The sequence below is a fragment of the Littorina saxatilis genome, linkage group LG17 (assembly GCF_037325665.1).
Source record: "Littorina saxatilis isolate snail1 linkage group LG17, US_GU_Lsax_2.0, whole genome shotgun sequence".
NCBI lineage: Eukaryota > Metazoa > Mollusca > Gastropoda > Littorinimorpha > Littorinidae > Littorina > Littorina saxatilis.
Genome location: NC_090261.1, coordinates 53718099 through 53742521, shown reverse-complemented (window position 1 = coordinate 53742521; position 24423 = coordinate 53718099). Strand labels below are relative to the sequence as shown.

Genomic DNA, 24423 nt, shown 5'->3' with positions numbered 1-24423 from the left:
ATGAAAACATTGCTTCGGCCATGTTGATTTTAATTTTCCAATTTTCTTGTCTTCAGTACCTCCTGACCACTGCGATTTTGATCTTGCAAGAGCCGCAACTGAGAACGAAGAGTGACTATATCAAGAGCACGATCCAAGGGAGCAAACCGCTTCTTCAAGACACTTTGTCCTTTGAAGAGTAATGTCCCCTGTTGACCCGACCGGAACTTGCAACAAGAGTTGCTTCCCTTGACAAAGTAGTGGGAATGTGTTCACAGTTTCTCGAGTACGTATCAATCGTGTTAAACTTTGGTGAGCTGTTCGATGCAATATTGAACAGCTAATCATCAAATTAATTGTACGACGGAACTAGACTACTCGAAAAATATGCCAGCTGACAGGGACCGCGTGCGAAGCACATCTGAGAGAAAAGGTACCGCTTTTGTCTTTCTTTGGTACAACCACAGGCGGAAGGTATCGTTCACTGGACCACTACTTCCATAGAAAGACTATGGAAGTAGTGGCCCAGTGAACGATACCTTCCGCCTGTGGTACAACTTCAAGTGTTTCACTTCGGGTTGACACAATCACAATGACCGTGAATGACTGTCACCCGATCAGCCACTACAAATATATATCAAATCGAAGTAATAAATGAACAAATAAATAATTGAAGGTCATGAAGTTTGCATTCTTAGTTACTGTAACACAAACTGAAAAAATTACTACTACCACTACCAGTACCACTACAAGGGGTTTTGTACCCCATCCAACTTCAGTGAATTACTGAATATCAGGCTAAATAAAGCCTATGAAATTACTTTCAAGTTTTATTAATTATATATATCTTGAATGAGGTTAACAGCCAACTCAAGTTTAGAGGTTGGGATACACTGTTGGGATGCTTTGTGGGCCACGTGGCATACACATTTGTCGTAAACCAACTGAACTATTTTTATTACAAAGTTCACATATATATACAGTGATGTACATTTTTCTAGCAGCCTTTAGGACATTTGTCCTGAAGACTGAAAATCAATAGGACACAGTGTCCTGAGATTGCAATTTCAATAGGACAAAAACACGACTCGTAAAACCGCATTTAAACAGATTTTTCAGTTTAAATTCTTCCACCTTCCGCGACTGTCATGACTAGATACTCAAAGGATTGAATCACATTTCAGTTATTTGAACAGTTGTCGGGTTTTTTTCACTGCCCATCTGTCGACAATGTTTTTCAGGTAGGCATCTGACCGTTCTGCGGGTCCCTCAAGTTTTGCTTTCATGTCCTGGGTTTTGACACACAATCGGTTTCTTCGAGCCGTACACACCAAGTTCTGTGCACTGAACGGTTTTTCCGGATATTTTGCCGAAAAGTAATGCCTTGCGCATGTGCGAACATGCACGGGTGGTTCCCATTGGTTTAAACGATTTATTGCTGAGCCAATGAATGCACTCGAGGCACCATATGGGTTCGGTTTTCTTTTTTTCTTCTTGATCCAACTTGAGGATAAATTAATTCAAAGAATCAGATCCCATATGGTGCCTCATTCACTCAACAAACTGGTCACACGCAGTGCATACTTTCGCTTGGCACAACCGAAACCAGCTTTCCTCACGCAGTGTTTACTTTCGCTTGGCAAAACCGAAACAAGCTTTCCTCTTGAAAATTGAACAGTCCGCATGTCCGCTTCATTGTCAAAAACGATCGGACCCTTGACCACTTCTTGTGTAGGTTAATCGGACCTGTGTCCTGCTGGGGTTAAAGCTATAGGTCCTGGGGAAATTGGATCGGTCAGAGACCGGAGACCGACTAAAATGTACATCACTGATATATATATATATATATATGATCTGGTGTAAAATTTTATCACAAACTACACAGCTTTTTATTGACATATAAAATCCTACTTACCTTTATGTGTTTCAAATTTATGTACATGGCAGAAGGACGAAAGAGATCACATCAAAGGGACGCCTCATCATCATCGTCTTCATCATCATCAGATTCCAGTGATTCCAGTTCAGATTCTGATGTTCGTCACAAACGTCGGCACAGTCGTGAGGATCGTAGCTCTCACAAAGCCAAGAGAAAACGTCGAAGTAGAGACACATCAAGCGACAGCAGCAGTACTAGTTCTAGTAGCAGGAGCTCATCACCAGGTACATCTGCCTGCCTCTCTGTTTACATTTCCTCATAGCTGTCTACTTGTTTGTGCATGGAACAGTAACATTAAGGTGAACATATTTATTTTTTTTAACTAGAGCTACAAGTACACAGAGCTGTTGAAGCAACACCAAGAAGTGGCCTGTCCTTACAGTTACAGAATGAATTGGGCGATTCATTTTTCATCAAAAATGAATCGCTGTATCATTGCCTTTGGTTTGATTTTAAATGTTGCGCTGGTTTACACATCAGCTAGTGCATTACAGTATGCTGTTTTGGTTGGGTAGTTTTGCATGATTGTAATACATGTAGTATACTTATAGTACTTAATATATTCGCATAGTTTTGATACATTCTGCTTGCTGAAGTTCTGCAGTTAAATCTACATGGAAAGTTCTTGTTTATTGCAGATCAAAGGAAGAAGAAAACAAAGAAGGAGAAGAAGCATAAACATAAGGTATTTCACACTTGTAATTAAAGATGTCCTAGTCTACTACTTATTAAAATTACACCATGATATTGAATACTTCTTTTATTATCATTTTATCGAGGGACAAGGAAATAGGTCAGTCGGTAGTGTGCTGGCTTTGAAACAAGCTTGTCATTGTCTGCATGGGTGCAAACCCCAGGTTCAGCAAGGGATTAATTTCCTATAGTCAGTTTTGCGCAGACTTTCCTCAGTGGCCGAAAATCCCCATTTAGTGATTTACCTGCATGAGAAAGCAACCCAAATTTCAATAATGAAACCTCACACTCACAGGACTACATAAAATTACATTTACCTTGCCTTAGCTCATTTATAATTTTAAATGTATTATGTATACATGTCTATGTGTTTATTTGTAGTATTTCTTCATTATGTTTCTGAGATTTTCATGACGTTTTATTGTTTATATTTACTTTTCACTTTTTACAGGCGGTTTTTGATTTCTTTTTCCATTTAGATGTTTTTGTCTTGAATTAAGTGTCTAGCTTCATCTTTGCATCTCATGCTAACCAAGGTGTTTTGCGTTTCCGCTTACCGGCTGATGTTGCTGGATAAACTTGAAAAATGGACGTGTGACCGACTTCATAACAACAATGGATAACCTCGACAAAACCGATCCATGGACATCCACATGCCAATGCCGTCTCCTTGTTCTCCACGACTATGACATCATCATTACCTCATGGGTGACCTCGAAATGATCTTGTCCTGAACCAATGACCTTGACCTGGGCCAATGGTTCACTTCACCCATGCAGAAATCCCGCAGGTCCCACAAGAGAGGGAAAGATAATGTGCCTGTTAAGCTTTCAAAGGTATGTGCATGAAAGCTTGATGAATATTTTCTGAGTGTGTGTGTGTGTGGGGGGGGGGGGGTGTGCAGGGCCGGACCAAATGAGTTGTAAGGGGGGGTTCCTCCTTTTTTGGGGGGGCAAATCAGCGAACAGGCGCGCGAACTAGGGGGGTCCGGGGGCATGCTCCCCCGGAAAATGTTTGAAAAACGGTTAAAATCTGTGCAATCTGGTGCATTCTGGGCCTTGTTTTGAGGGTTAAGGCCTGTCAGTGTGAGTTGGTGGGGGGGGGGGGGGGGGTACCTTTTTCTCATCGGATTTCACATTGAATAAAATGTGTTAGAGACACACAAAATTTATTTTAAAAAAAACAAACCAATCACAGACACTCAAAGCAAGGTACATGCTTTTTCCAGGGGTGGGGTTCCGGAACCCCTGGAACCTCCCCCTGGGTCCGGCCCTGGTGTGTGGTATGTTTGAAAAAAAGAGCATGGCACTCATAAGAGAATACAAGGACTTCAAAGAACGTAGTGATTGGCAGGTTCTGTGCTGAAAGCAGTGGAATTTTGTTTTTGTTTTTTTGTTTGTTCACTTGCAAGTACATTTACTTACAAACAGAGAGTAGATTGTGATATGGGCATGTACTTATACAAGTAAATAAAAGAAGAATCTGTTAAATGTTCAGTCACACGGAAATGTACTGCTTTGTTTACAGTACTGGAACCAGTCAAGTAAACAAGGTAGCGATAGTGACAGCAGTGATCCACAACGGAGCGCCATCTCAGGCAAAAAACTTCATCGAAAGATCAAGAAATCAAAAGCTGACAAGGAGGTAGGTTCTGTGAACAAAATTAATTGCCTCATTTGATAATTTTAATAAATTTACCCTTGGGCATATATTTTGGTTTTCTTTTGCTCCTCGCAGAACAAAACAAAACTGTTTTTGTTCTGATACAACCAATTGCTTTGAAATTAGCTGTTAAAACTTTGTGCTTAGTGTGAAACTCACTGCTTCGCCTTCACCGTGTTTTCAACAACGTCTTTGACCCAGAGCCTCCCTTAAGTATCTTTATCTCAAAAGAAAGAATCCATGTTAAAGGCACAGTAAGCCTCCCGTAAACCATCACAGAGCTCCCCGAGCGTCTACATACAGTACAAGCATACTTCCATTTGAACGCTCACCAAACGGGAACATCCTGGCTGCTTTCTGTCGAGCGTGAGAAATTTTCAAAGAATTTATTTTCGTGGACTTGGTCCAACAACAATGGCGCCTCGTTTTGGTGCTGGACAGCTGTTATGATATCGGAAATCACGCCCGGACAGTAAGCCTCCCGTAAACCATCACAGATACTGTCAGGCTTTTACACACAGTACAAACACCCTTCCATGTGAACGCTCACCAAACGGGAACATCCTAGGTGACCTACGTAAAGAGCGAGCAATTTTTAAAGAATTAATTTTGCAGATTGTCTCGAACACTTTTTGGACCCATCCTGAATTCAGGTCAAACATGAGTTACTTCCCTTCGGGTCTCATTCTATCGATGTAAACTGGCGATAGCCGTGAATCGATGATTATCAAAATGTTTTTGGACCGTGGTGCGTTTTTGCGCTAGACCTTAACTTTTAAAATCTAAATAATAAATTGACAGCTTCTTACACAAACATTCTTTAATCATAAAAGAATTCTTTTTTCATCAAGACAAGATCAGTACAATTCGAAGTTGTGAAACTTTGAAAAAAGAAAAGCCCGGAAGCAAGGTCACGCAAGGGTCGTAGCAGACGACGGTTTATCAGTGCATATCACCGTTCCTCTCAACAGTCAAAAGCCATCGCTAGAGTTCTTGTGAACCACAGCCGTTTGTTTCGTGCATAAAAACGTGCTATTGTAAATAAGCTCACATCGAGTCGCATTCAAATGACTAACTGACGACTACATTGTGAAAAAGGGAAACTGGATCACACGGGTTCACGATGGCTCAGGGGTAAGATAAACCACGCAAAAATAAATTCTTTGAAAATTGCTCGCTCTTTACATAGGCCACCTAGGATGTTCCCGTTTGGTGAGCGTTCAAATGGAAGGGTGTTTTTACTGTGTGTAAAAGCCTGACCGTATCTGTGATGGTTTACGGGAGGCTTACTGTGCCTTTAAAAGTATACCCCCCGCGGGTTCGGGGGAAGAATTTACCCGATGCTCCCCAGCATGTCGTAAGAGGCGACTAACGGATTCTGTTTCTCTTTTTACCCTTGTTAAGTGTTTCTTGTATAGAATATAGTCAATTTTTGTAAAGATTTTAGTCAAGCAGTATGTAAGAAATGTTAAGTCCTTTGTACTGGAAACTTGCATTCTACGTTGCAAGCCCCTGGAGCAAATATTTGATTAGTGCTTTTGTGAACAAGAAACAATTGACAAGTGGCTCTATCCCATCTCCCCCCTTTCCCCGTCGCGATATAACCTTCGTGGTTGAAAACGACGTTAAACACCAAATAAAGAAAGAATGTTAAAAGTATGGGTTGTACACGACCCACGCCGTCCGAATAGGGATAACAATTTACTGTTTCTTTGTTGAGTATAGTATTAGTAATAGTAATAAACATCATGAAGTTCTTGTACAAATTCTATGTGTGTTGTACACTAGCTGGACTATGTAGTTCAAATTATATTTCAGTTAATCTGTAGGTCTACCATCATAAAGGTTTGCAAGAGAAGTGGTTAGAAGGAAGGTCCTATGATAATTGATATGTAAGGATTACAGTTTCAAGCAAAAACTCTAATAGTCTCAGAGATACTTTATCACTCATGTTATCAAAGCATGCTTTACAACACAATTTCAGTCTTTGTTTTATTATGGACCCTTTTTATATTTAGTCAAGTTTTGACTAAATATTTTAACATCGAGGGGGAATCGAAACGAGGGTCGTGGTGTATGTGCGTCTGTCTGTCTGTCTGTCTGTCTGTGTGTGTGTGTGTGTAGAGCGATTCAGACTAAACTACTGGACCGATCTTTATGAAATTTTACATGAGAGTTCCTGGGTATGAAATCCCCGAACGTTTTTTTCATTTTTTTGATAAATGTCTTTGATGACGTCATATCCGGCTTTTCGTGAAAGTTGAGGCGGCACTGTCACGCCCTCATTTTTCAACCAAATTGGTTGAAATTTTGGTCAAGTAATCTTCGACGAAGCCCGGACTTCGGTATTGCATTTCAGCTTGGTGGCTTAAAAATTAATTAATGACTTTGGTCATTAAAAATCTGAAAATTGTAAAAAAAACAAAAAAATTTATAAAACGATCCAAATTTACGTTTATCTTATTCTCCATCATTTGCTGATTCCAAAAACATATAAATATGTTATATTCGGATTAAAAACAAGCTCTGAAAATTAAATATATAAAAATTATTATCAAAAATTTTTTTTTGAAATCAATTTAAAAACACTTTCATCTTATTCCTTGTCGGTTCCTGATACCAAAAATATATAGATATGATATGTTTGGATTAAAAACACGCTCAGAAAGTTAAAACGAAGAGAGGTACAGAAAAGCGTGTTATCCTTCTCAGCGCAACGAATACCCCGCTCTTCTTGTCAATTCCACGGGCACTGCCTTTGCCACGGGCGGTGGAGTGACGATGCTACGAGTATACGGTCTTGCTGCGTTGCGTTGCGTTCAGTTTCATTCTGTGAGTTCGACAGCTACTTGACTAAATATTGTATTATCGCCTTACGCGATTTGTTTTTTTATCCTGTCAGCTTATAGTTATACAGTGGAACCCCCCTTTTAAGACCTCCACAAATCTGAGAAAATCAGGTCTTAAAAAGGAGGGAGTCTTTAAATGGGGGTAATTTTACAGAGGCTATGAACAGAAAGTCTGAGAAAACAAGGTCTTGAAAGGGAGGGAGTCTTAAATTGGGGGGTCTTAAAAGGGGGGTTCCACTGTATCAGTATTATTGTTTTTTATCATCTGTGGCTTTTTTTGTGGGAATGTTTATTCTTTCGACAGTTCATTCAGATGTTTGGCATATATAGGCCATTGCAGAGGTCGTTCATTTAATGAAGCTGTTCTTTTTTTTCAGAGAGACAAGAACAGAAAGAAGGTACTGCAGTTTCTGAATTCAACAATGTAAAGATTTTCTTGTTGTGCATCATCGTTGCATATGTGTGTACATTTCTGTGCTTTGTCAATGTTATTGCAGAACTGTTTGAAAATAAACCAAAAATGTTACCAGCAAAATCTGTTGTTGTCACAATATACAATCATGTGTAAATGTGTATGTATGGAGGCTGTGAAAGAAAATATTGTAAATGCATTGTTCATAAAAATCCATGCATGCAATTGCCTTTAAGCAGAGTGTCACCTGGATGAGCTTTTCTGCTTTTGACATGTGCGCACACACACACAGCAAGTTTAGTCAACACCACACATGCACACACACACAGCAAGTTTAGTCAACACCACACATGCACACACACAGAATCAAATGCAATCCTACCTTACAGAATGTATTAAGACACTGGTGTGTGTGTGTGTGACTTTGATAGATTCTCACATCCTTGCAAACAAACAAACGGGTATGATATACAAATCATCATTTATGAGCCATCTTTACCACAGTTTCTATATGAATCAAGTAGAAGTGCATTTAATTAGCTTTATGTTTACAGTTTCACAGTGTCACTCATTAGCATACATGTTATTACTTATAGTGCAAATGAAATCCATCCATTCCTCAACATTTGAAGCATTCACAATGACACACTCTCCAAACTTTCATACAATCATTGTCACACAAATGAAAATCAGGCATGGGAATTGTCCGCCGAAAGGCAAATTTCCGCTCATTTTTTTTTCCCCGCCGAAAAAGCAAAAATGTCCGCCGAAAAAATAAATAGGGGAGGCAAAAATGGTTCTAAAAACTGAATATAATGGCAAACTTGGAGCTAAGATGACACCAAATTACACCAGTTGGGTTCTTTGGAGAAAAAAAAATTCCGCCCAAAATGCCCCCAAACCCCCCTAGCACGGCTAGGCGCTTCGCGCCGTCGACTTTGCTATTACTTACAAATTTTCAGCCTTTTTTACTTTTTCAATTCCCATGCCTGGAAAATAGTAAGGCAAGAGCAACAAGCATTTCATGCATAAAAATGTGTTGCCCCCCTTTCCCCGTCGCGATATAACCTTGAACGGTTGAAAACGACGTTAAACACCAAATAAAGAAAGAAAGATGTGTTGCCCGTTGGACCTATTACACACACACACACACACACACAAACAACAAATGTTATCTAGCGATTTTTCTGCATTCAAAATTCACCAAAATATACAATATATACCCCACTTCCTTAGTCTACAGCATGATTCAGTAGTGTCGACATTCTGAATTACACGTAACTCTGTACAGACCTAAACTCAAACAAAAATCATTAATCTTATGCTCTTCCTTTCTGAAATTCAGTAACAGGTAATGGTTCTTCTGCACAGATGATGCTAGAGAAGCATTTAATCATGTTCATGACCTCTTTTCTCTGCTGGTTATACAGTAGAAGAACTGTCATGTTTTTACTGGTTTATGGAAAGGTTGCTTTCCCTTGATAGCACTGAGGCCAAAACAAAAACACCACACAGGTGTCATTGTAGACCAAACACTAATGAGCAGCATGTCAACATTCATGGTCAGTAATCTGTGCACTGAGGCACATAATGGCATCGGCATCGAATAGTCAGTTCCCTTGCTAACCCTTAGGCTGGTTGTCGCGACATATGTCGCGCTACTTGACATATACTGTCACCTGGTTGTCACGACATGTCGCGCTACTGGCTCAGTCTGTTTGGTCAGTTCCGATTACCTCCCATGGATGCGAAAACCTACATGACCGTTTTTTGTTATTTTTCTCTCTGTTGATTCACCAGTGGCTATGTAACATATGTTACAGAATTGCACCAGTGTAAGGGTTAATACTTTCAAACAAAAAGAGCGATGTATTGAACAAACATTGCAGAAAACATAGATAGATCAACGCTCATTTTCACTGGGATGCGAGTCGATCGCTGGACTTCAGAGTCACAGGAGCTTATTTGCGTCAGTTTGTTTGTTTGTTTGTTCATGGGCTGAAACTCCCACGGCTTTTACGTGTATGACCGTTTTTACCCCGCCATTTAGGCAGCCATACGCCGCTTTCGAAGGAAGCATGCTGGGTATTTTCGTGTTTCTATAACCCACCGAACTCTGACATGGATTACAGGATCTTTTTTGTGCGCACTTGGTCTTGTGCTTGCGTGTACACGGGGGTGTTCGGACACCGAGGAGAGTCTGCACACAAAGTTGACTCTGAGAAATAAATCTCTCGCCGAACGTGGGGACGAACTCACGCTGTCAGCGGCCAAATTTGCGTCAGTGTTTTCAAGGAAAAGCAACTCTTCCACACCCCATAATAACCCCACAGGGTTATTTCCATACATTGTCCATTTATGACATGATTGTAATACAACTCAACAGATACATGTAACACAAGTTCTTGGGAAAACATAATTTGCTCATGGTCAGCCAACAGAGACTATATGTTCTCATGCAGTACATATAGATTCAAGCAAGCTTTTGTTTAGCATGTTCTCTATCCTTTTCGAAAATGCCATCCATACCTTCATCAAATGGCATCATGGCTTTTTCCTTCTGCTGCTCTGCTAGCTGTTTGTCTGCATACTGGTCAAGCAGAGCTCGAACCCTCTTCATCACAAGGTCAGTGTTCTCGCGATTCTTTGCAGACATAGTCAATATATCATCAAACTTAATGAGGGTCTCAGGCCGCATTTCTTCCACAACAGTTTCCATGGAAACCGGTAGACTTTCCAAGTTTGACATCACTTCCTCTGTAAGATGATGATCTAGGTCTGTGTCCATTTTGTTCACCACCAGTAACGCAGGTTTGCTTAACAGGTCTGGTCTGTACAGCTCCAGTTCTTTGTTCAGCAAGAGCACTGTTTGGAAAGCTGTGCGTGATGGATAGCCCTGTGCAAGCTGGAATCCGTTCACATCCACCACAAACAGCAGCAGCTTTGTGCGTTCAACGTGCTTCAAAAATCTGTGACCCATCCCAAAGTTGGCATGAGCCCCTTCAATCAACCCTGGCAGATCAGCGACGGAAATCTTTCTGAAGTCTGGAAACTCTGCGATGCCGATCTGAGGACGGATTGTTGTGAAGGGATAACTGGCGATCTTGGGTTTTGCTCTGGACACTGCCTTGAGGAATGTTGACTTCCCTGCATTAGGGAACCCTACGAGCCCTACGTCAGCGATCACTTTCAGGTCCAGACGCACAGACCTAGCATCCCCACGACGACCGATGAACTGGTTGTCCGGGTTGCCTCCCTTCCCTCCATACGCAGCAATGGCTCTGTCTCCTTCCTTGTTCAAGTCTCCGAGGACCTGGCCCTCATCTGTGACTAGCTCCACACCTGGTGGAACAAAAATCTCCATATCCGTCCCCTTGTCTCCACACAGGCAAAACTTGGTGCTGTTTGCCCCATTCCCTGCCACAAAGCGTCGTGTTGGACATTTCTGGTACACGTTAATCAGCGTTTGCTTGTCTTTAGCCACGACAACGACGTTACCTCCATCTCCCCCGATGCCACCAAACTTAACCAGGCCTTGCCCTCCGGCACCACCCCGAGCATATATTCGGAGAGAATCGATGAATGACTTCTTTTTGTTGGGTACAGACTTAGCGTTGCTCTTTTCAGGTGTGTCTGTCCGTCGAAAAGACCCCATGAATCGCTTCTGATGACCTAAAATATACTGACATGGCATGAATCCCTTGACTTGCAGACAAGCTCGGGCCATAGTTGATGTCTTTCTTATCAGCGTTATCTTGGCTTTAAACAAAAAGAGAAAGGTGAAGACAGCACAGTTGCAAGTTTAAACTAGTGATAATTCAAGGTGAAAGTTGCTGAACTACAATGATGTTCTCACAATCCTTTCAGCCACTGAACATACATACATTATGATCACTTATACATCTTAATCATTTACAATGAAAAGCTACAGGTCCCTGAGTCCAAGCACACACTTTTAATCAATCATGATGAAGTTCTCACTCCGCTTGTGTAACACTTCTAAGTTGTAAGATTACATGGAAAACCATGCTGTTATTTCATTTCTTGTTAGTGTCCGTCTCCTCTATGCCTGCATTCTTTTTCAATATAGCCATCAAATCTTTGTTCTTTTGTCTCCGTTCCCCCTGGTCTTTGAGTCGTAGTTGCTGAAAGTGAAAAGAACAGAAATGACAATGATGAATGAAAGTGAAACACACACCAGCAACACACAAGAAATGTATTCATCTCTGATAATTTTCTTTGACTGTTAATACATAACAATTAATGACTTCAGTGAGACATGTATCCCAGCCTGTGTCTCAGTCTACAGTTTATTTAACATTAACAAAGTTTACTCTTTCTCGGGCAAGAACTTGTCCTCATGCACATGATATATCTTATAGATCTATACTATAGGTTACAGACTAAAATTGACCAGCATCTGCCCTCAGAGTTATTTTCAGAACTTGTTTGGTCAATGTTTCGAAGCTTTTTTGTGCAAAACTGTACTGATTCATTCAGTCAAATAAAAGTAGTTCAGCGTAGCCATACATGCAACAAGGCTCAGAAGCGCAAAGGATGAAAGCTGTGGGTGATCATACTACGAAAAATTGTACGCTGATTCTTCTTTTTTTTTTAAATAACTTAGCTTTCCTGAAGATTCACGCACTTAGTGTCTGCTCTCTAGAGCAGTTAGGCCCAAAAAAATAATAGGTGTGGTTACGGTAACATAGCCAAAAAAAATAGGGTAGGAAGGTAGGCAATCACTTTTTTTTTTTTTAACTTTTTTTTCTAATGTGTACAAATTAAACCTACTTGACAGGGAAATAAGTGTGCGACTCGGGCGCTTTCGCTTTCATTGCGTTTTCTGCACTCGTTTACTTGTTTTTGTGTGTATTTTTTTGACAAATGTAATAAAAAGTTATAGGGTCGGCCCCCAAAAATAGGGTAGGTCGGGTTACCGTAACCACACCTATTTTTTTTTTAGGCCTTATAATTTGTGACCTGAAATAATTAATAAGAATAATTCATATCAATCAATTTCATGTTCATACCATCATGTTCAGGATGCAAAAAAGTAGATTCTCTCTTTCTGTCATTTATACCCGATATCATATAGATCACTACCGTAACACAGTTTGAGTTTCCGCTGGTACCCAGCTCTGGAATGACCCTAGTAGTATTACGAGTCGAGAACTTCGAAGCCAGAGGTCACGAACATGACAATTAGCAATTCAGGTTGCACATAGATCTGGAGCTTACTTCGTTTATGTAGCTTTCCGAGGGCGTAAACGCTTTCATCAGGCCATACCCTGTAGCGACGATGACACCCGTCCACACGACGCCTTTAAGAGCAGCCTGTGACATTTTGTCCACACGGGGTAATGTGTCTGCTCAAATCAAGGGAGAGCACTCTCTGTATTCTATAACAATGGGGAGGTTTCATTACTTATAGTTGTTTTCCCGACTCTTTCGGTTTAACATACGCTAGAAACTGAGTTTAATTCTAATATTAGAACATATATGTACGCTTAATTTAGGAGAAGACATACTTTGTGATTAATACGAGTAATTTTACATGCATAACAATTGATAATTGACTCCCCATGGGGAAGATAACTCCAATGCACAGCAAAGGATTGCAACCTCTCTAGCTGTTATTTCTCAGAAGGTATGTCTGCAGAACATTTGTTCTGTCTGGGCTGTGTTTTCATCGCATTAATTACCTGGCTATGTTATGAAATGTGTACTAAGTTGCAATTCTTTCCTGAGGTGATAATTTCATGGAAGGGTCATTCTCCATGCGCACGGGCAAACAGAAGTTCAAGATGTCTGATGTGTCCAGTTTTAACGCTAAAAATTGTACTCATGAATGCATGTATTGTAGACACTTCTATACAAAGAGAATGTAAAGATGAGAAGCACCAACTTATTCTTATTTGAGAATCGCAAAGGTGTCCCAGTTCAAATTCACAGTTGTAACTTTTATGTTGCTCTGGTGGGGTTTTGTTTTCAGAGGGTGTGGTAAATCGGCAGTACAGTTTCTATGTAGGCTACACCTCACAAACTTATGCATGTATGTGTTCTGCGCGAACTTAGAATCCGGTTTCATTCTAGAATGGACCGGGTCCAGGTTGGAATTCTAACCCTGCGCAAGTACAGGGGTGCCATTCTAGAATGAAACCCTTGTTGCTGGTCCATTCTAGAATCGGCCGTGCGCAAGGTTGGAATTTGGGTCCAAGTTGGAATAGTCATTTCAGTTAGACTATCACACAGCCAAAGCCACAAATGTGGATTTTCTGTTTGTTTTTGTTTTTTGTGTGTTTGGTTGGGTTTTTTTCTCGGGTTTTTTACACTTTACTCAAAGACATCGTGAATTGGGATTGTGATGTTCTGAAAGTGATTACGATTTTGAGAGACACTCAGCACTGATCGCTACGAACGGAAATTTCCGGACTGACAGTGTTTTGCCGATCTCGCTTGTAACTTTTAATCTTATTCATATACATGAAGTTGGTCTTCTGAATTGTGAAGATATAATGTCAACTTTTTTTTAAACCTGTGACAACAGCTCTATAACTCACTCTGTCCTTCTGTTGGTCTGTCTGTCGGTTAGTCGGTCTGACCGTCTGTCTGTCTGTCTGTCAACAAAATTGTCAAAAAACCGGACATTTCCGAGAGGGAGACAGCGCTGACATTGCAAGCGGCCGCAACCGGTTCTCATCACAAAAACAACTGCCCTGCAAACAATACCGCCCTGATAGTCCCCCTTGCTATGGTCTGCCTTTGTTTATTGCGTACTCAGGAGTGTCAACTTTCTTGACATGACATGACATCGCAAGATCGCCAAAGGATTTTTTTCAGGGGTAGACAAATCAGCCCCATTTTATCAAAGGGAAGGTGCAGGTGGAGATAATTCAAGGGAAGACAACTCTGTCTTACCTACAAACATTACGGCCCCCTTTATTCAAGGGTTTCATTCTAGAATGGCACCACTGTACTTGCGCAGGGTTAGAATTCCAACCTGGACCCGGTCCATTCTAGAATGAAACCGGATTCTAAGTTCGCGCAGAACATATGCACACACACAGTCACACATACACACACTGACCCAGACAGAGTTTCTGGTAGCATTGTCATTTGTACAGATCAAGTTAGCATATATGCCACCTTTCCACCATGAGAAAGTGCATCCAACTTTCCTCATACTGTACATGTACTGGGCATAAATATTTATGATCTGTATATTATTTGCACGTTCATGTATGGGGTAAGACTAAGACTCGTAAGAGTCAGCAGAAAATGAAGTCTCATCTCAATATTACACGTATGCTATCGCAGGAACATTTGGGGATGGGAGCAAATTTCATTTTCTTGCTTGGTAAAAAAATTTCCGTTTAGTTCATTTTGTTTGCATGTTTTGTTGCAGTGATGTGCAGTAAAAAAGACTGGACACTACAGATGCAGTGATAACTTGCTCAAGCTACAGGTCCATGGCATTCCAAGGTGTGCCGTCCCTCAGCTCTTCTGCGGGAGCCCGTGTCAACGCAAACTCTACCATCTTGGGAATGTCCACCAACAACGTGGAGAAAGAACAGCAGTGTGTACTACACTGGTTCCAAGGCTGGAGTCCATACCAGAAGCAGGAATTTCTAAAATTCCTCCTGGACAGAGCGATACCCCAAAATGTGGACACCCTTTTTGACGCCATGCATTCACTCAATGTTTGTGATGGACCTCCGAGCATTTTCCAGTGTCAGTTAAAACTGATGGGTGACTGGTTCACGGAGTGGACAGACAAGGAACGGAATATTCTAATGACATGGCTGGCAGGGAGGGACCCAGCGTTCGTTGATAAGTTTAACGAAGAAATGGCAAAAGCTGGACAGATGGTGCAAGGCTAAAGTGAAAGTCAGTTTGTTTGGTTTTTTGAGTCACTTGAGAAAAAGTGACTCTATGTAATCGGTCAGTGTTAGTCTGTCCGTCCGGCCGTCCGGCCGGCCGTCCGTAGACACCACCTTAACGTTGGACTTTTCTCGGAAACTATCAAAGCGATCGGGCTCATATTTTGTTTAGTCGTGACCTCCAATGACCTCTACACTTTAACGATGGTTTCGTTGACCTTTGACCTTTTTCAAGGTCACAGGTCAGCGTCAAAGGAAAAATTAGACATTTTATATCTTTGACAAAGTTCATCGGATGTGATTGAAACTTTGTAGGATTATTCTTTACATCAAAGTATTTACATCTGTAGCCTTTTACGAATGTTATCAGAAAAACAAGGGAGATAACTAGCCTTTTCTGTTCGGCAACACACAACTTAACGTTGGGCTTTTCTCGGAAACTATAAAAGTGACCGGGCTCAAATTTTATGTGAACGTGACTCATTGTGTTGTGAATAGCAATTTCTTCCTGTCCATCTGATGCCTCATATAATATTCAGAACTGCGAAAGTGACTCGATCGAGCGTTTGCTCTTCTTGTTTAAATTTGTATTGCTCTAACTTGATTGGATGTAAAATGATTGATAAAAATGTAAAAGAAAAAGACATTATGGACCAATTTATGTGAATATAGTGAGAAGTTAATAAGCGTTAGAACACAAATCTAAGATAGAAAGAAATGTGTGGTTCGTGTGCATGAAGTCATAGAAGAGCAATGAAAGTATGTAAGTTCTGTCAGGTAGTTCTGTAGTTCAGTTGATGTGTCATGTAATACTGATATATTTATGCAGAATTCTTCTGTCTGAAATGAGAACTTAAATGAACCGTTCAAGCACCTGAAAATTGTATTTTCAATTGCAGTAGGTCATACCTCCCGCGGGTTCAGGGGAAGAATTTACCCGATGCTCCCCAGCATGTCGTAAGAGGCGACTAACGGATTCTGTTTCTCCTTTTACCCTTGTTAAGTGTTTCTTGTATAGAATATAGTCAATGTTTGTACAGATTTTAGTCAAGCAGTATGTAAGAAATGTTAAGTCCTTTGTACTGGAAACTTGCATTCTCCCAGTAAGGTAATATATTGTACTACGTTGCAAGCCCCTGGAGCAATTTTTTGATTAGTGCTTTTGTGAACAAGAAACAATTAACAAGTGGCTCTATACCATCTCCCCCCCTTTCAATCAATCAATCAATATGAGGCTTATATCGCGCGTATTCCGTGGGTACAGTTCTAAGCGCAGGGATTTATTTTTTTCATATTTTTTTTTATGCAATTTATATTGCGCACATATTCAAGGCGCAGGGATTTATTTATGCCGTGTGAGATGGAATTTTTTTTACACAATACATCACGCATTCACATCGGCCAGCAGATCGCAGCCATTTCGGCGCATATCCTACTTTTCACGGCCTATTATTCCAAGTCACACGGGTATTTTGGTGGACATTTTTATCTATGCCAATACAATTTTGCCAGGAAAGACCCTTTTGTCAATCGTGGGATCTTTAACGTGCACACCCCAATGTAGTGTACACGAAGGGACCTCATCTCTCATCCGAAAGACTAGCACTTGAACCCACCACCTAGGTTAGGAAAGGGGGGAGAAAATTGCTAACGCCCTGACCCAGGGTCGAACTCGCAACCTCTCGCTTCCGAGCGCAAGTGCGTTACCACTCGGCCACCCAGTCCCTTATGTCGCGATATAACCTTCGTGGTTGAAAATGACGTTAAACACCAAATAAAGAAAGAATGCAGTAGGTCATAACATTCAATCCATGTGCTCAAACATTAACCTTCACCGGTTAAGACGGATTCAACGTAATTCCATATGTGTCGTCCACGACCCACATCATCCGGACTGTGTAGTTCAAATTACGTCATCATTTATTTGTTTGGTTTCAAAGATAATCTTTTGAAAGTTGGGCAATGGTAGTCGTATGGTGATTGGAGATTACATGAAGTCTCAATCAAAAACTCCAAATAGTTTCAGAGATAAAGACGATTTTGTGAGGCTCTGGTTTGTCCACGACCCACAAAGCATGGTGAAGGTTAAAATATTTTGAAAATTAAATTACACATTTTTAAATACAATGTATCATACCACTGTTACCATCCTATTAATAGTATTATCTTGGATAAGAGTATTTGTTATAAATCAATTTACAGGGCATGCAGTGGTTCTTGTTTGCCAGTATTTTGGCTTTATTTGTTGATGTTTTAATATGTGGCTTCAGTGTTCCTGAAGAAACATACTGTACATTCATTACTGGGAAAGCGTGTCTGTAGCACTTTGTGGATGCCTTTCGTTTTATATCTATGTATGTGCATGATTGCATTCAGACAGACAGTACATTCATGACATTAATTCATCGAAGTTTATGTTGTTGTGTATATAAATACTTGCGTGAAAGATGTATGCATTTTGCTTCTGTTTAAATGTTAAGTGACCATTAAACTAAAAAGCAGAGCCTCTCTTGTGTTGGTTGTATTCATGACTACTTGTTGATGTTCTTTGTCCTAAAGTTTACATGCAAACAATTTAAGCGTTCACACTCTTCCGTCATTGTTTAACCCCTTGACTGCCTTAGGACGGGTATACCCGTCATGCGTTTGTGCAGCCGCAGCGCCTTAGGACGGGTAAACCCGTCTTCTCCGTTCAGGAATTTTCCAGAAATGCTACGTCACTGCTGACACACAAATAGCAGCCAATGGCTTGGTAGGATACCTCATTCTCATGAATAAACATAAATGGTGACGCGGTTTTAGGTTTGAAGGCTATTTTCGGCCTTGGCGGGCAGGAAAGGGGAGAGAAAGCTCGACTCGTCAAAATGGCTAACGGTGACAGTCGACCGGGCCCTAGTAGGGAAAAACAAAGACGGACTGACGCTACAGGCGGTGCAAATGATTATGGATACTGACAGGGGAAGGGGGAGATCTTCTTTCGGACGATTCGTTGGAAACAGGTAGATGACAGTGATTATGATCCTTTCTTGGAGCAAGCAAAACAGCCACCTGTGTTTGATCCACAGGCACCGGAAGATGCGCCGGACTGATTTTTCAAAAGTTCATATTTAAACATCATTATAAGCCAAACTAATTATTATTTCCATGTTTAGACACTACAAACAGATTCTTGGTTCAATTTCCTTTAAAAATAACATAGGTTTTACTTACCTACCTACTGCCAGTTTGGAGCTAGAATTTTTTGTGAATTATTACACCCCGAACTCCAAAATTCCCAGGCAATCAGGAATGCACATTTATAAGTAAGTTTTGATTGGCAGCGAAAGGGTTAAACAAACCTCAATACATCAAAGTAACTTTTCAGGCATTCTTTATTTTTGTTTTGACCACATTTTTATGCACAATTTTAAGCTGGCAGCACTAAACATAAAACTAATGACAGTTTTTCTAACAACGAAACATACAAAATAAGTACAATCTGCAGCAGGTTTAAAAACTTGCATGAGATTACTTTTTTATGCCACCTATGACAAAACGATTGAGATGTCAATCATCCCAAACTCAGCTGCAGCATGTATCACTTCATCACATTTTAAAACCTCCATAAATATAGACTTCAACTGTACAAGTCCATTTCCTCTTCCTCAACAAGCATTAAAAAATAAACATGTAAAAGGATTTGTTGCAATGCATAACCACTTGATCAGGTCAAACATGTCCAGCACACAACGCCTCTCGTTATCAATTTTAATTCCTCAGCTAGCATCACAAGCAACAACCTCTTGAGGAAGAGTGTATTCAGAAAAAAATAGTCTGCAGACAAAGAATTTAGGCCAAAAAAAAAAAATAGGTCTGTTTACGGTAACATAGGCCAAAAAAAATAGGGTCGGTAGGTCGGGATTTTTTTTTTTTTTTTTTACGTTATTTTGCCAAAAAAACAAGATTTCTTTTTTTTTTTCCCAAATGCCAAAAAAAAGTCTAGGGTCGCGCGAAAAAACTAGGGTCGGTCGGGTTACCGTAAACAGACCTTTTTTTTTTTTTGGCCTTACCAACCCACACTTCAGAGTCCACCTGAAAAGCATTTAAAAGAAACAAATAAACCAATTCATCTGGTATTATCATCACATATACTCTCATCTGTATCCATTTATGATTTTATTCAAGGACATCCACTAGCTAGTACAAACTATGATAAATATAGTATCACAAGAAAAAAATGTCAGTGATTTTCTCTTCTGGAATTTGTTTGGCTACCATCAAGCAAATCCCAAGCTTACATCACCACAAACACACCTGTGACCAGATTTCCTGGCATCTGTACTCACAGCTAGAACATTCCCACTTATCTCTGCACACGTACCACATCTGGAATTAGCATAAATAAACCAGTGCTTAGATTCATCCCATACAATCATTCAAAAAACATGAATGTTCATATTACTCTCAGTTTTGTTTCACCGATGATGAGGTTCTTTTAATTGCGTCACCAGACATCATGCACTATCAACTTCTTTGAAGCAATCACTCCGCCAATACAAACTTTCATTCTCGCATTCCAGCCCAAATCCACAACAGTCATCAAGAAGAGTCACTAGAGACACGCATGTAAGCAATTTTCTCGAAAGCGATCCTTTTTCGTCTCGTTGTCCCAAATTTCAGCCAAAATCCACAGCATTCATCAAGAAGTGTCACCTGAAACGAGCATGTGAACAGGTTTCTCTGAAGCGATCATTCTGTCGGCTCTCTTTGTACCAACAACCTCTCTGTTTGACAGCCTCAAACGTGTGTACGGAACAATCCCACCTTTCCAGCCCAAATCTATAACTCATTAAGAAGTGTCACCTGAAACGCGCATGTGAACAGGTTTCTCTGAATCTGAAGCAATCATTATGTTTGGCTCTCTTTGTTCCGACAACCTCTCAGTTTGAGAACCTCAAAACGTGTGCACGGAACAGTCCCACATTTCCAGCCCAAATCCATAACTCATCAAGAAGTGTCACCAGAAACGAGCATGTGAACAGGTTTCTCTGAAGCGATCATTCTGTCGGCTCTCTTTGTTCCGACAACCTCTCTCAGCTTGAGGGCATCGAAGCGCGTGTAGAGAACAGTGCAAGTCAGCGTGTTTCCAGCGTACACGCGTCCAGGTTCCTCAAGCATGTTGCACATCTCCGAGTAGAAGTGAGGGTACTGGGGAAGCTCGTAGAAGATGATGTGCTTGGGTCCTCGCAGCTTGAATCTACAACAAAAAAACCCAGTAAGCTGTAAGGTTCACTCAAGCCCAAAACTGAAACAAGCTTTCTCTGTTCTCTTCTTTCTTGTCTTTCTTGTGTACAGATTAATGTTGCAATATGCTCGATGCCTTATGTTGGCCAAAACAGCCTGCATCATTTATCGTGTGGTCAGGCAAAACAAAAGGGATTAATCTGCCGTGGTATTAATTATAATCGTACAGAATAAGTGAGGAACATAGCAATGACAATGGATCATAGCTAAATGACTGACAAATGACTCAAGATTTTTCTCTTACTTTGTTTGTCTCTTTCTGCTTTCTTTACTTCCTTATTCCTGTCTTTCCTTTTTCCTTTCTTTCCTTCTTTTTACAATTATATTATATATACCATATCAGAACAACCATTGTAGATACATGTATAATCTTTGTCCTCAGCACTGAAAATCAAAATTGTATTAAGTTGAAAAACAAAAGAATTCTGTACTCACCGATACAAGGACAGAATATCGGTGAGTGTCTGTACTCACCGATACAAGGACAGAATATCGGTGAGTGTCTGTACTCACCGATACAAGAACAGAATATCGGTGAGTGTCTGTACTCACCGATACAAGGACAGAATATCGGTGAGTGTCTGTACTCACTGATACAAGGACAGAATATCGGTGAGTGTCTGTACTCACCGATACAAGGACAGAATATCGGTGAGTGTCTGTACTCACCGATACAAGGACAGAATATCGGTGAGTGTCTGTTCTCACCGATACAAGGACAGAATATCGGTGAGTGTCTGTACTCACCGATACAAGGACAGAATATCGGTGAGTACAGAATTCTTTTGTTTTTCAACTTTGTTCATCTCACCACAGCCACTTTGTTATTTAGATTAACCCTTAGGCTGGTTGTCGCGACATACGTCACGCTACTTTACGTATACTGTCACCTGGTTGTCACGACATATGTCGCGCTACTGGCTCAGTCTGTTTGGTCGGTTCCGATTACCTCCCATGGATGCGAAAACCTATATGACCGTTTTTCTTTATTTCTCTCTCTGTTCATTCACCAGTGGCTATGTAACATGTGTTACAGAATTGCACCAGTGTAAGGGTTAAAATTGTATTATACAAAAAGCAATTCTTCTTCTTCTTCAGCGTTCCAGAATTGTCTGGTTACGTGTGAGCTCGTTTGCCCATTTGGGTTCCCCACACTATACTCTGAGAGCATAGTCAGCTCACTCCGCTTTCGTTGAGTAGGCATGCTGGGTATTTTCGTGTTTCCATAACCCACCAAACTCCGACATGGATTACAGGATCTTTTCCGTGCGCACTTGGTCTTGTGCTTGCGTGCACACCGACATGGATTACAGGATCTTTTCCGTGCGCACTTGGTCTTGTGCTTGCGTGTACACACGCAGGGGGTTAAGTCACTAGCAGGTCTGCACATAAGTTGACCTGGGAGATCGGAAAAATCTCCACTCTTAACCCACCAGGCGGCAGCGACCGGGATTCGAACTCACGACCTCCCGATTAGGAGGCCGACATCTTACCACCACCCCACTGCGCCCGCCATCAAAAGCAATGAACTGACCTGCGGAAGAAGTGAATCCTGTCTGTGTACAGCATGAACTGAGCTTTCCTCCTCTTAAACTCAATGCGGGCCCTGCGCACACCTTTGGAGGAGTCATACCTGTAACACAACATTAACATTGTAAGCACTATCTACCCAGTGTCATGTTTAGTTCTGATGAAACTGATCAACCAATATTTCAACATTCTACATATTCGCCACTCAGTATCACATTTATTTCTGTTCAAACAGATCAATCAATTTACAATCTTATGACAATTCTTTCGATTTTCCCCACAATTTTAAATATTCTTAGATTGTCACTCAAAGAATGCACAGTAAACTCAATTTTCATTATTCAATTTAACCACTTGACTGCCTTCCCGTCATGCGCTTGTGCAGCCGCAGCGCCTTAGGACGGGTAAACCCGTCTTCTCCGTTCCGGGATTTTCCAGAAATGCTACGTCACTGCTGACACACAAATAGCAGCCAATGGCTTGGTAGGATACCTCATTCTCATGAATAAACATAAATGGTGACGCGGTTTTGCGTCTGAAGGCTATTTTCAGCCTTGGCGACAGGGTAGGGGAGAGAAATCTCGACTCGTCAAAATGGCTAACGGTGACAGTCGACCGGGCCCTAGTAGGGAAAAACAAAGCCGGACTGACGCTACAGGCGGTGCAAATGATTATGGATACTGACAGGGGAAGGGGGAGATCTTCTTTCGGACGATTCGTTGGAAACAGGTAGATGATAGTGATTATAATCCTTTCTTGGAGCAAGCAAAACAGCCACCTGTGTTTGATCCACAGGCACCGGAAGATGCGCCGGACTGATTTTTCAAAAGTTCATATTTAAACATCATTATAAGCCAAACTAATTATCATTTCCATGATTAGACACTAAAAACAGATTCTTGGTTCAATTTCCTTTAAAAATAACATAGGTTTTACTTACCTACCTACTGCCAGTTTGGAGCTAGAATTTTTTGTGAATTATTACACCCCGAACTCCAATATTCCCTGGCAGTCAGGAATGCACATACGCAAGTTTTGATTGGCAGCGAAAGGGTTAAGATACATACTGTTGTTTTAATCGAAAATTTTTAATTAAATTTTGATTTGATTAATATACTTACCCGAATCACATGATTAGCATTGACACACTTGGAGATGCCAAGGTCTGATAAAAGCTACCCGTCTAGGTATAAGGGAAGCAACCCCAACTAAAAAAGTGACAGCACCATAGTACTTGCCACACTAGGTTGCCTCCCCTTAGGGTGAACTACGTCACTAATGGTGCCTGGTCACATGATACACAGATCAATCGACTTATAGAATACTAAGAAACTATAAAGCGGGGCAGGCGGGAGGGAATTACCCATGTGATTCGGGTAAGTATATTAATCAAATCAAAATTTAATTAAAAATTTTCTATTAAATTACATATTCTTACTCCGAATCACATGATTAGCAGATAACTCCAACAAGGTGGTGGGTAAGATCAAAAAGTTCAAACTCACTCTAAAGTTCTGGAGCGACATACTCCAGCTGCCACCAAGGCAGTAATGGACCGAGATCCATACTGCCAGGCGGCAGCCAGGTCTCCCTACGAAAACTGATAAAGACAAAAGCCGAGCGCCAGTAAGGTGTGCGCAGGACGTCATTCAACCTCCTAGACCGTAAAACGGCCGAGGAGGAGGCCCAGGCCCTGGAAAATGAGCTCGGGCCGCGCCTAGGGGAAAAGATAGCAGATAGCTATGCCAAGGCGGAGGGAAAGAAAATCCCTTGCCAAAAACTGGCCCACTGCCAAAGTCAGGAAAGGACCCGGTGAGAAAGAAAACATCTAACTCACTCTAAAACCCTTGCCAGGAACTGGCCCACTGCCAAATGACAGAAAGAGGACCGAGAACCATCCTGATTGACAGCCGCAATGTCTCTCAGGCAAAAAATGCGAAAGACAACATCAGAGAGCCGGTAAGCTGTGCCCAGCACTTCTTCCAAACTCCTGAACCGTAAAACAGTCCGGAAAGGACCCGAGGTTTCTTCAGAGTAGAGGGAAAGACAAGCTGACCCCCCCCTCCCCCCCCCCCCCCCCTTTCTATTGGAAGGAAATGCTAACGGCCTGGAAATGCTCCATGAGTGAGAGTCCGACTCAATGAGAAAATCTCAAAAGGAGACGGTCACCGGTCGTCCTCTACCGGTCCCTGC

The 24423-nt window shown here is 41.1% G+C and overlaps 3 protein-coding genes across 4 annotated transcripts in view; 1 reads left to right on the top strand and 2 right to left on the bottom strand.

Moving 5' to 3' along the window:
* Window positions 1-203: 203 nt before the first annotated feature.
* Window positions 204-7551, top strand: LOC138953956 (protein FAM133-like). Of its 2 annotated transcripts, none has more exons than XM_070325973.1 (6): window positions 204-412; window positions 1930-2142; window positions 2557-2603; window positions 3391-3447; window positions 4139-4255; window positions 7500-7551. In XM_070325973.1, the coding sequence occupies exons 1-6, from the start codon at window positions 367-369 to the stop codon at window positions 7548-7550; spliced, it is 531 nt and encodes a 176-aa protein (XP_070182074.1). In that variant the 5' UTR covers window positions 204-366; the 3' UTR covers window position 7551. The 2 variants fall into 2 exon arrangements, with proteins under 2 accessions (XP_070182074.1, XP_070182073.1); XM_070325972.1 differs by having other exon boundaries at window positions 206-412; window positions 1927-2142.
* Window positions 7552-7998: 447 nt separating this feature from the next.
* On the bottom strand, window positions 7999-13076 carry LOC138953979 (GTP-binding protein 10-like). The gene is made up of 2 exons (XM_070326006.1): window positions 12776-13076; window positions 7999-11679 (listed from the first exon to the last, which is right to left on the bottom strand). Exon 2 carries the CDS (start codon window positions 11259-11261, stop codon window positions 10008-10010), a length of 1254 nt encoding a protein of 417 aa, XP_070182107.1. The 5' UTR covers window positions 11262-11679; window positions 12776-13076; the 3' UTR covers window positions 7999-10007.
* A 5694-nt stretch (window positions 13077-18770) lies between these two features.
* The window catches only part of LOC138953978 (U3 small nucleolar RNA-associated protein 25 homolog), a 50431-nt gene continuing 44778 nt past the window's right edge, over window positions 18771-24423 (bottom strand). Inside the window, exons 19-20 of the mRNA XM_070326005.1 lie at window positions 22235-22333; window positions 18771-20653 (exon numbers count right to left, since the gene is read on the bottom strand). Of these exons, the coding sequence (XP_070182106.1) occupies window positions 20404-20653; window positions 22235-22333 (349 nt within the window). The 3' untranslated portion in view covers window positions 18771-20403. The remainder of the gene's footprint in view (window positions 20654-22234; window positions 22334-24423) is intronic.

Excerpts from the sequence above, each read along its gene's own strand:
- LOC138953956 (XM_070325972.1), top strand. The coding sequence starts at position 367 with ATGCCAGCTGACAGGGACCGCGTGCGAAGCACATCTGAGAGAAAAG. Across the intron at positions 3,448-4,138 it reads TGCCTGTTAAGCTTTCAAAG|TACTGGAACCAGTCAAGTAA; the intron begins GTATGTGCATGA and ends CTTTGTTTACAG. Across the intron at positions 4,256-7,499 it reads AATCAAAAGCTGACAAGGAG|AGAGACAAGAACAGAAAGAA; the intron begins GTAGGTTCTGTG and ends CTTTTTTTTCAG.
- LOC138953979 (XM_070326006.1), bottom strand. The coding sequence starts at position 11,261 with ATGGCCCGAGCTTGTCTGCAAGTCAAGGGATTCATGCCATGTCAGTAT.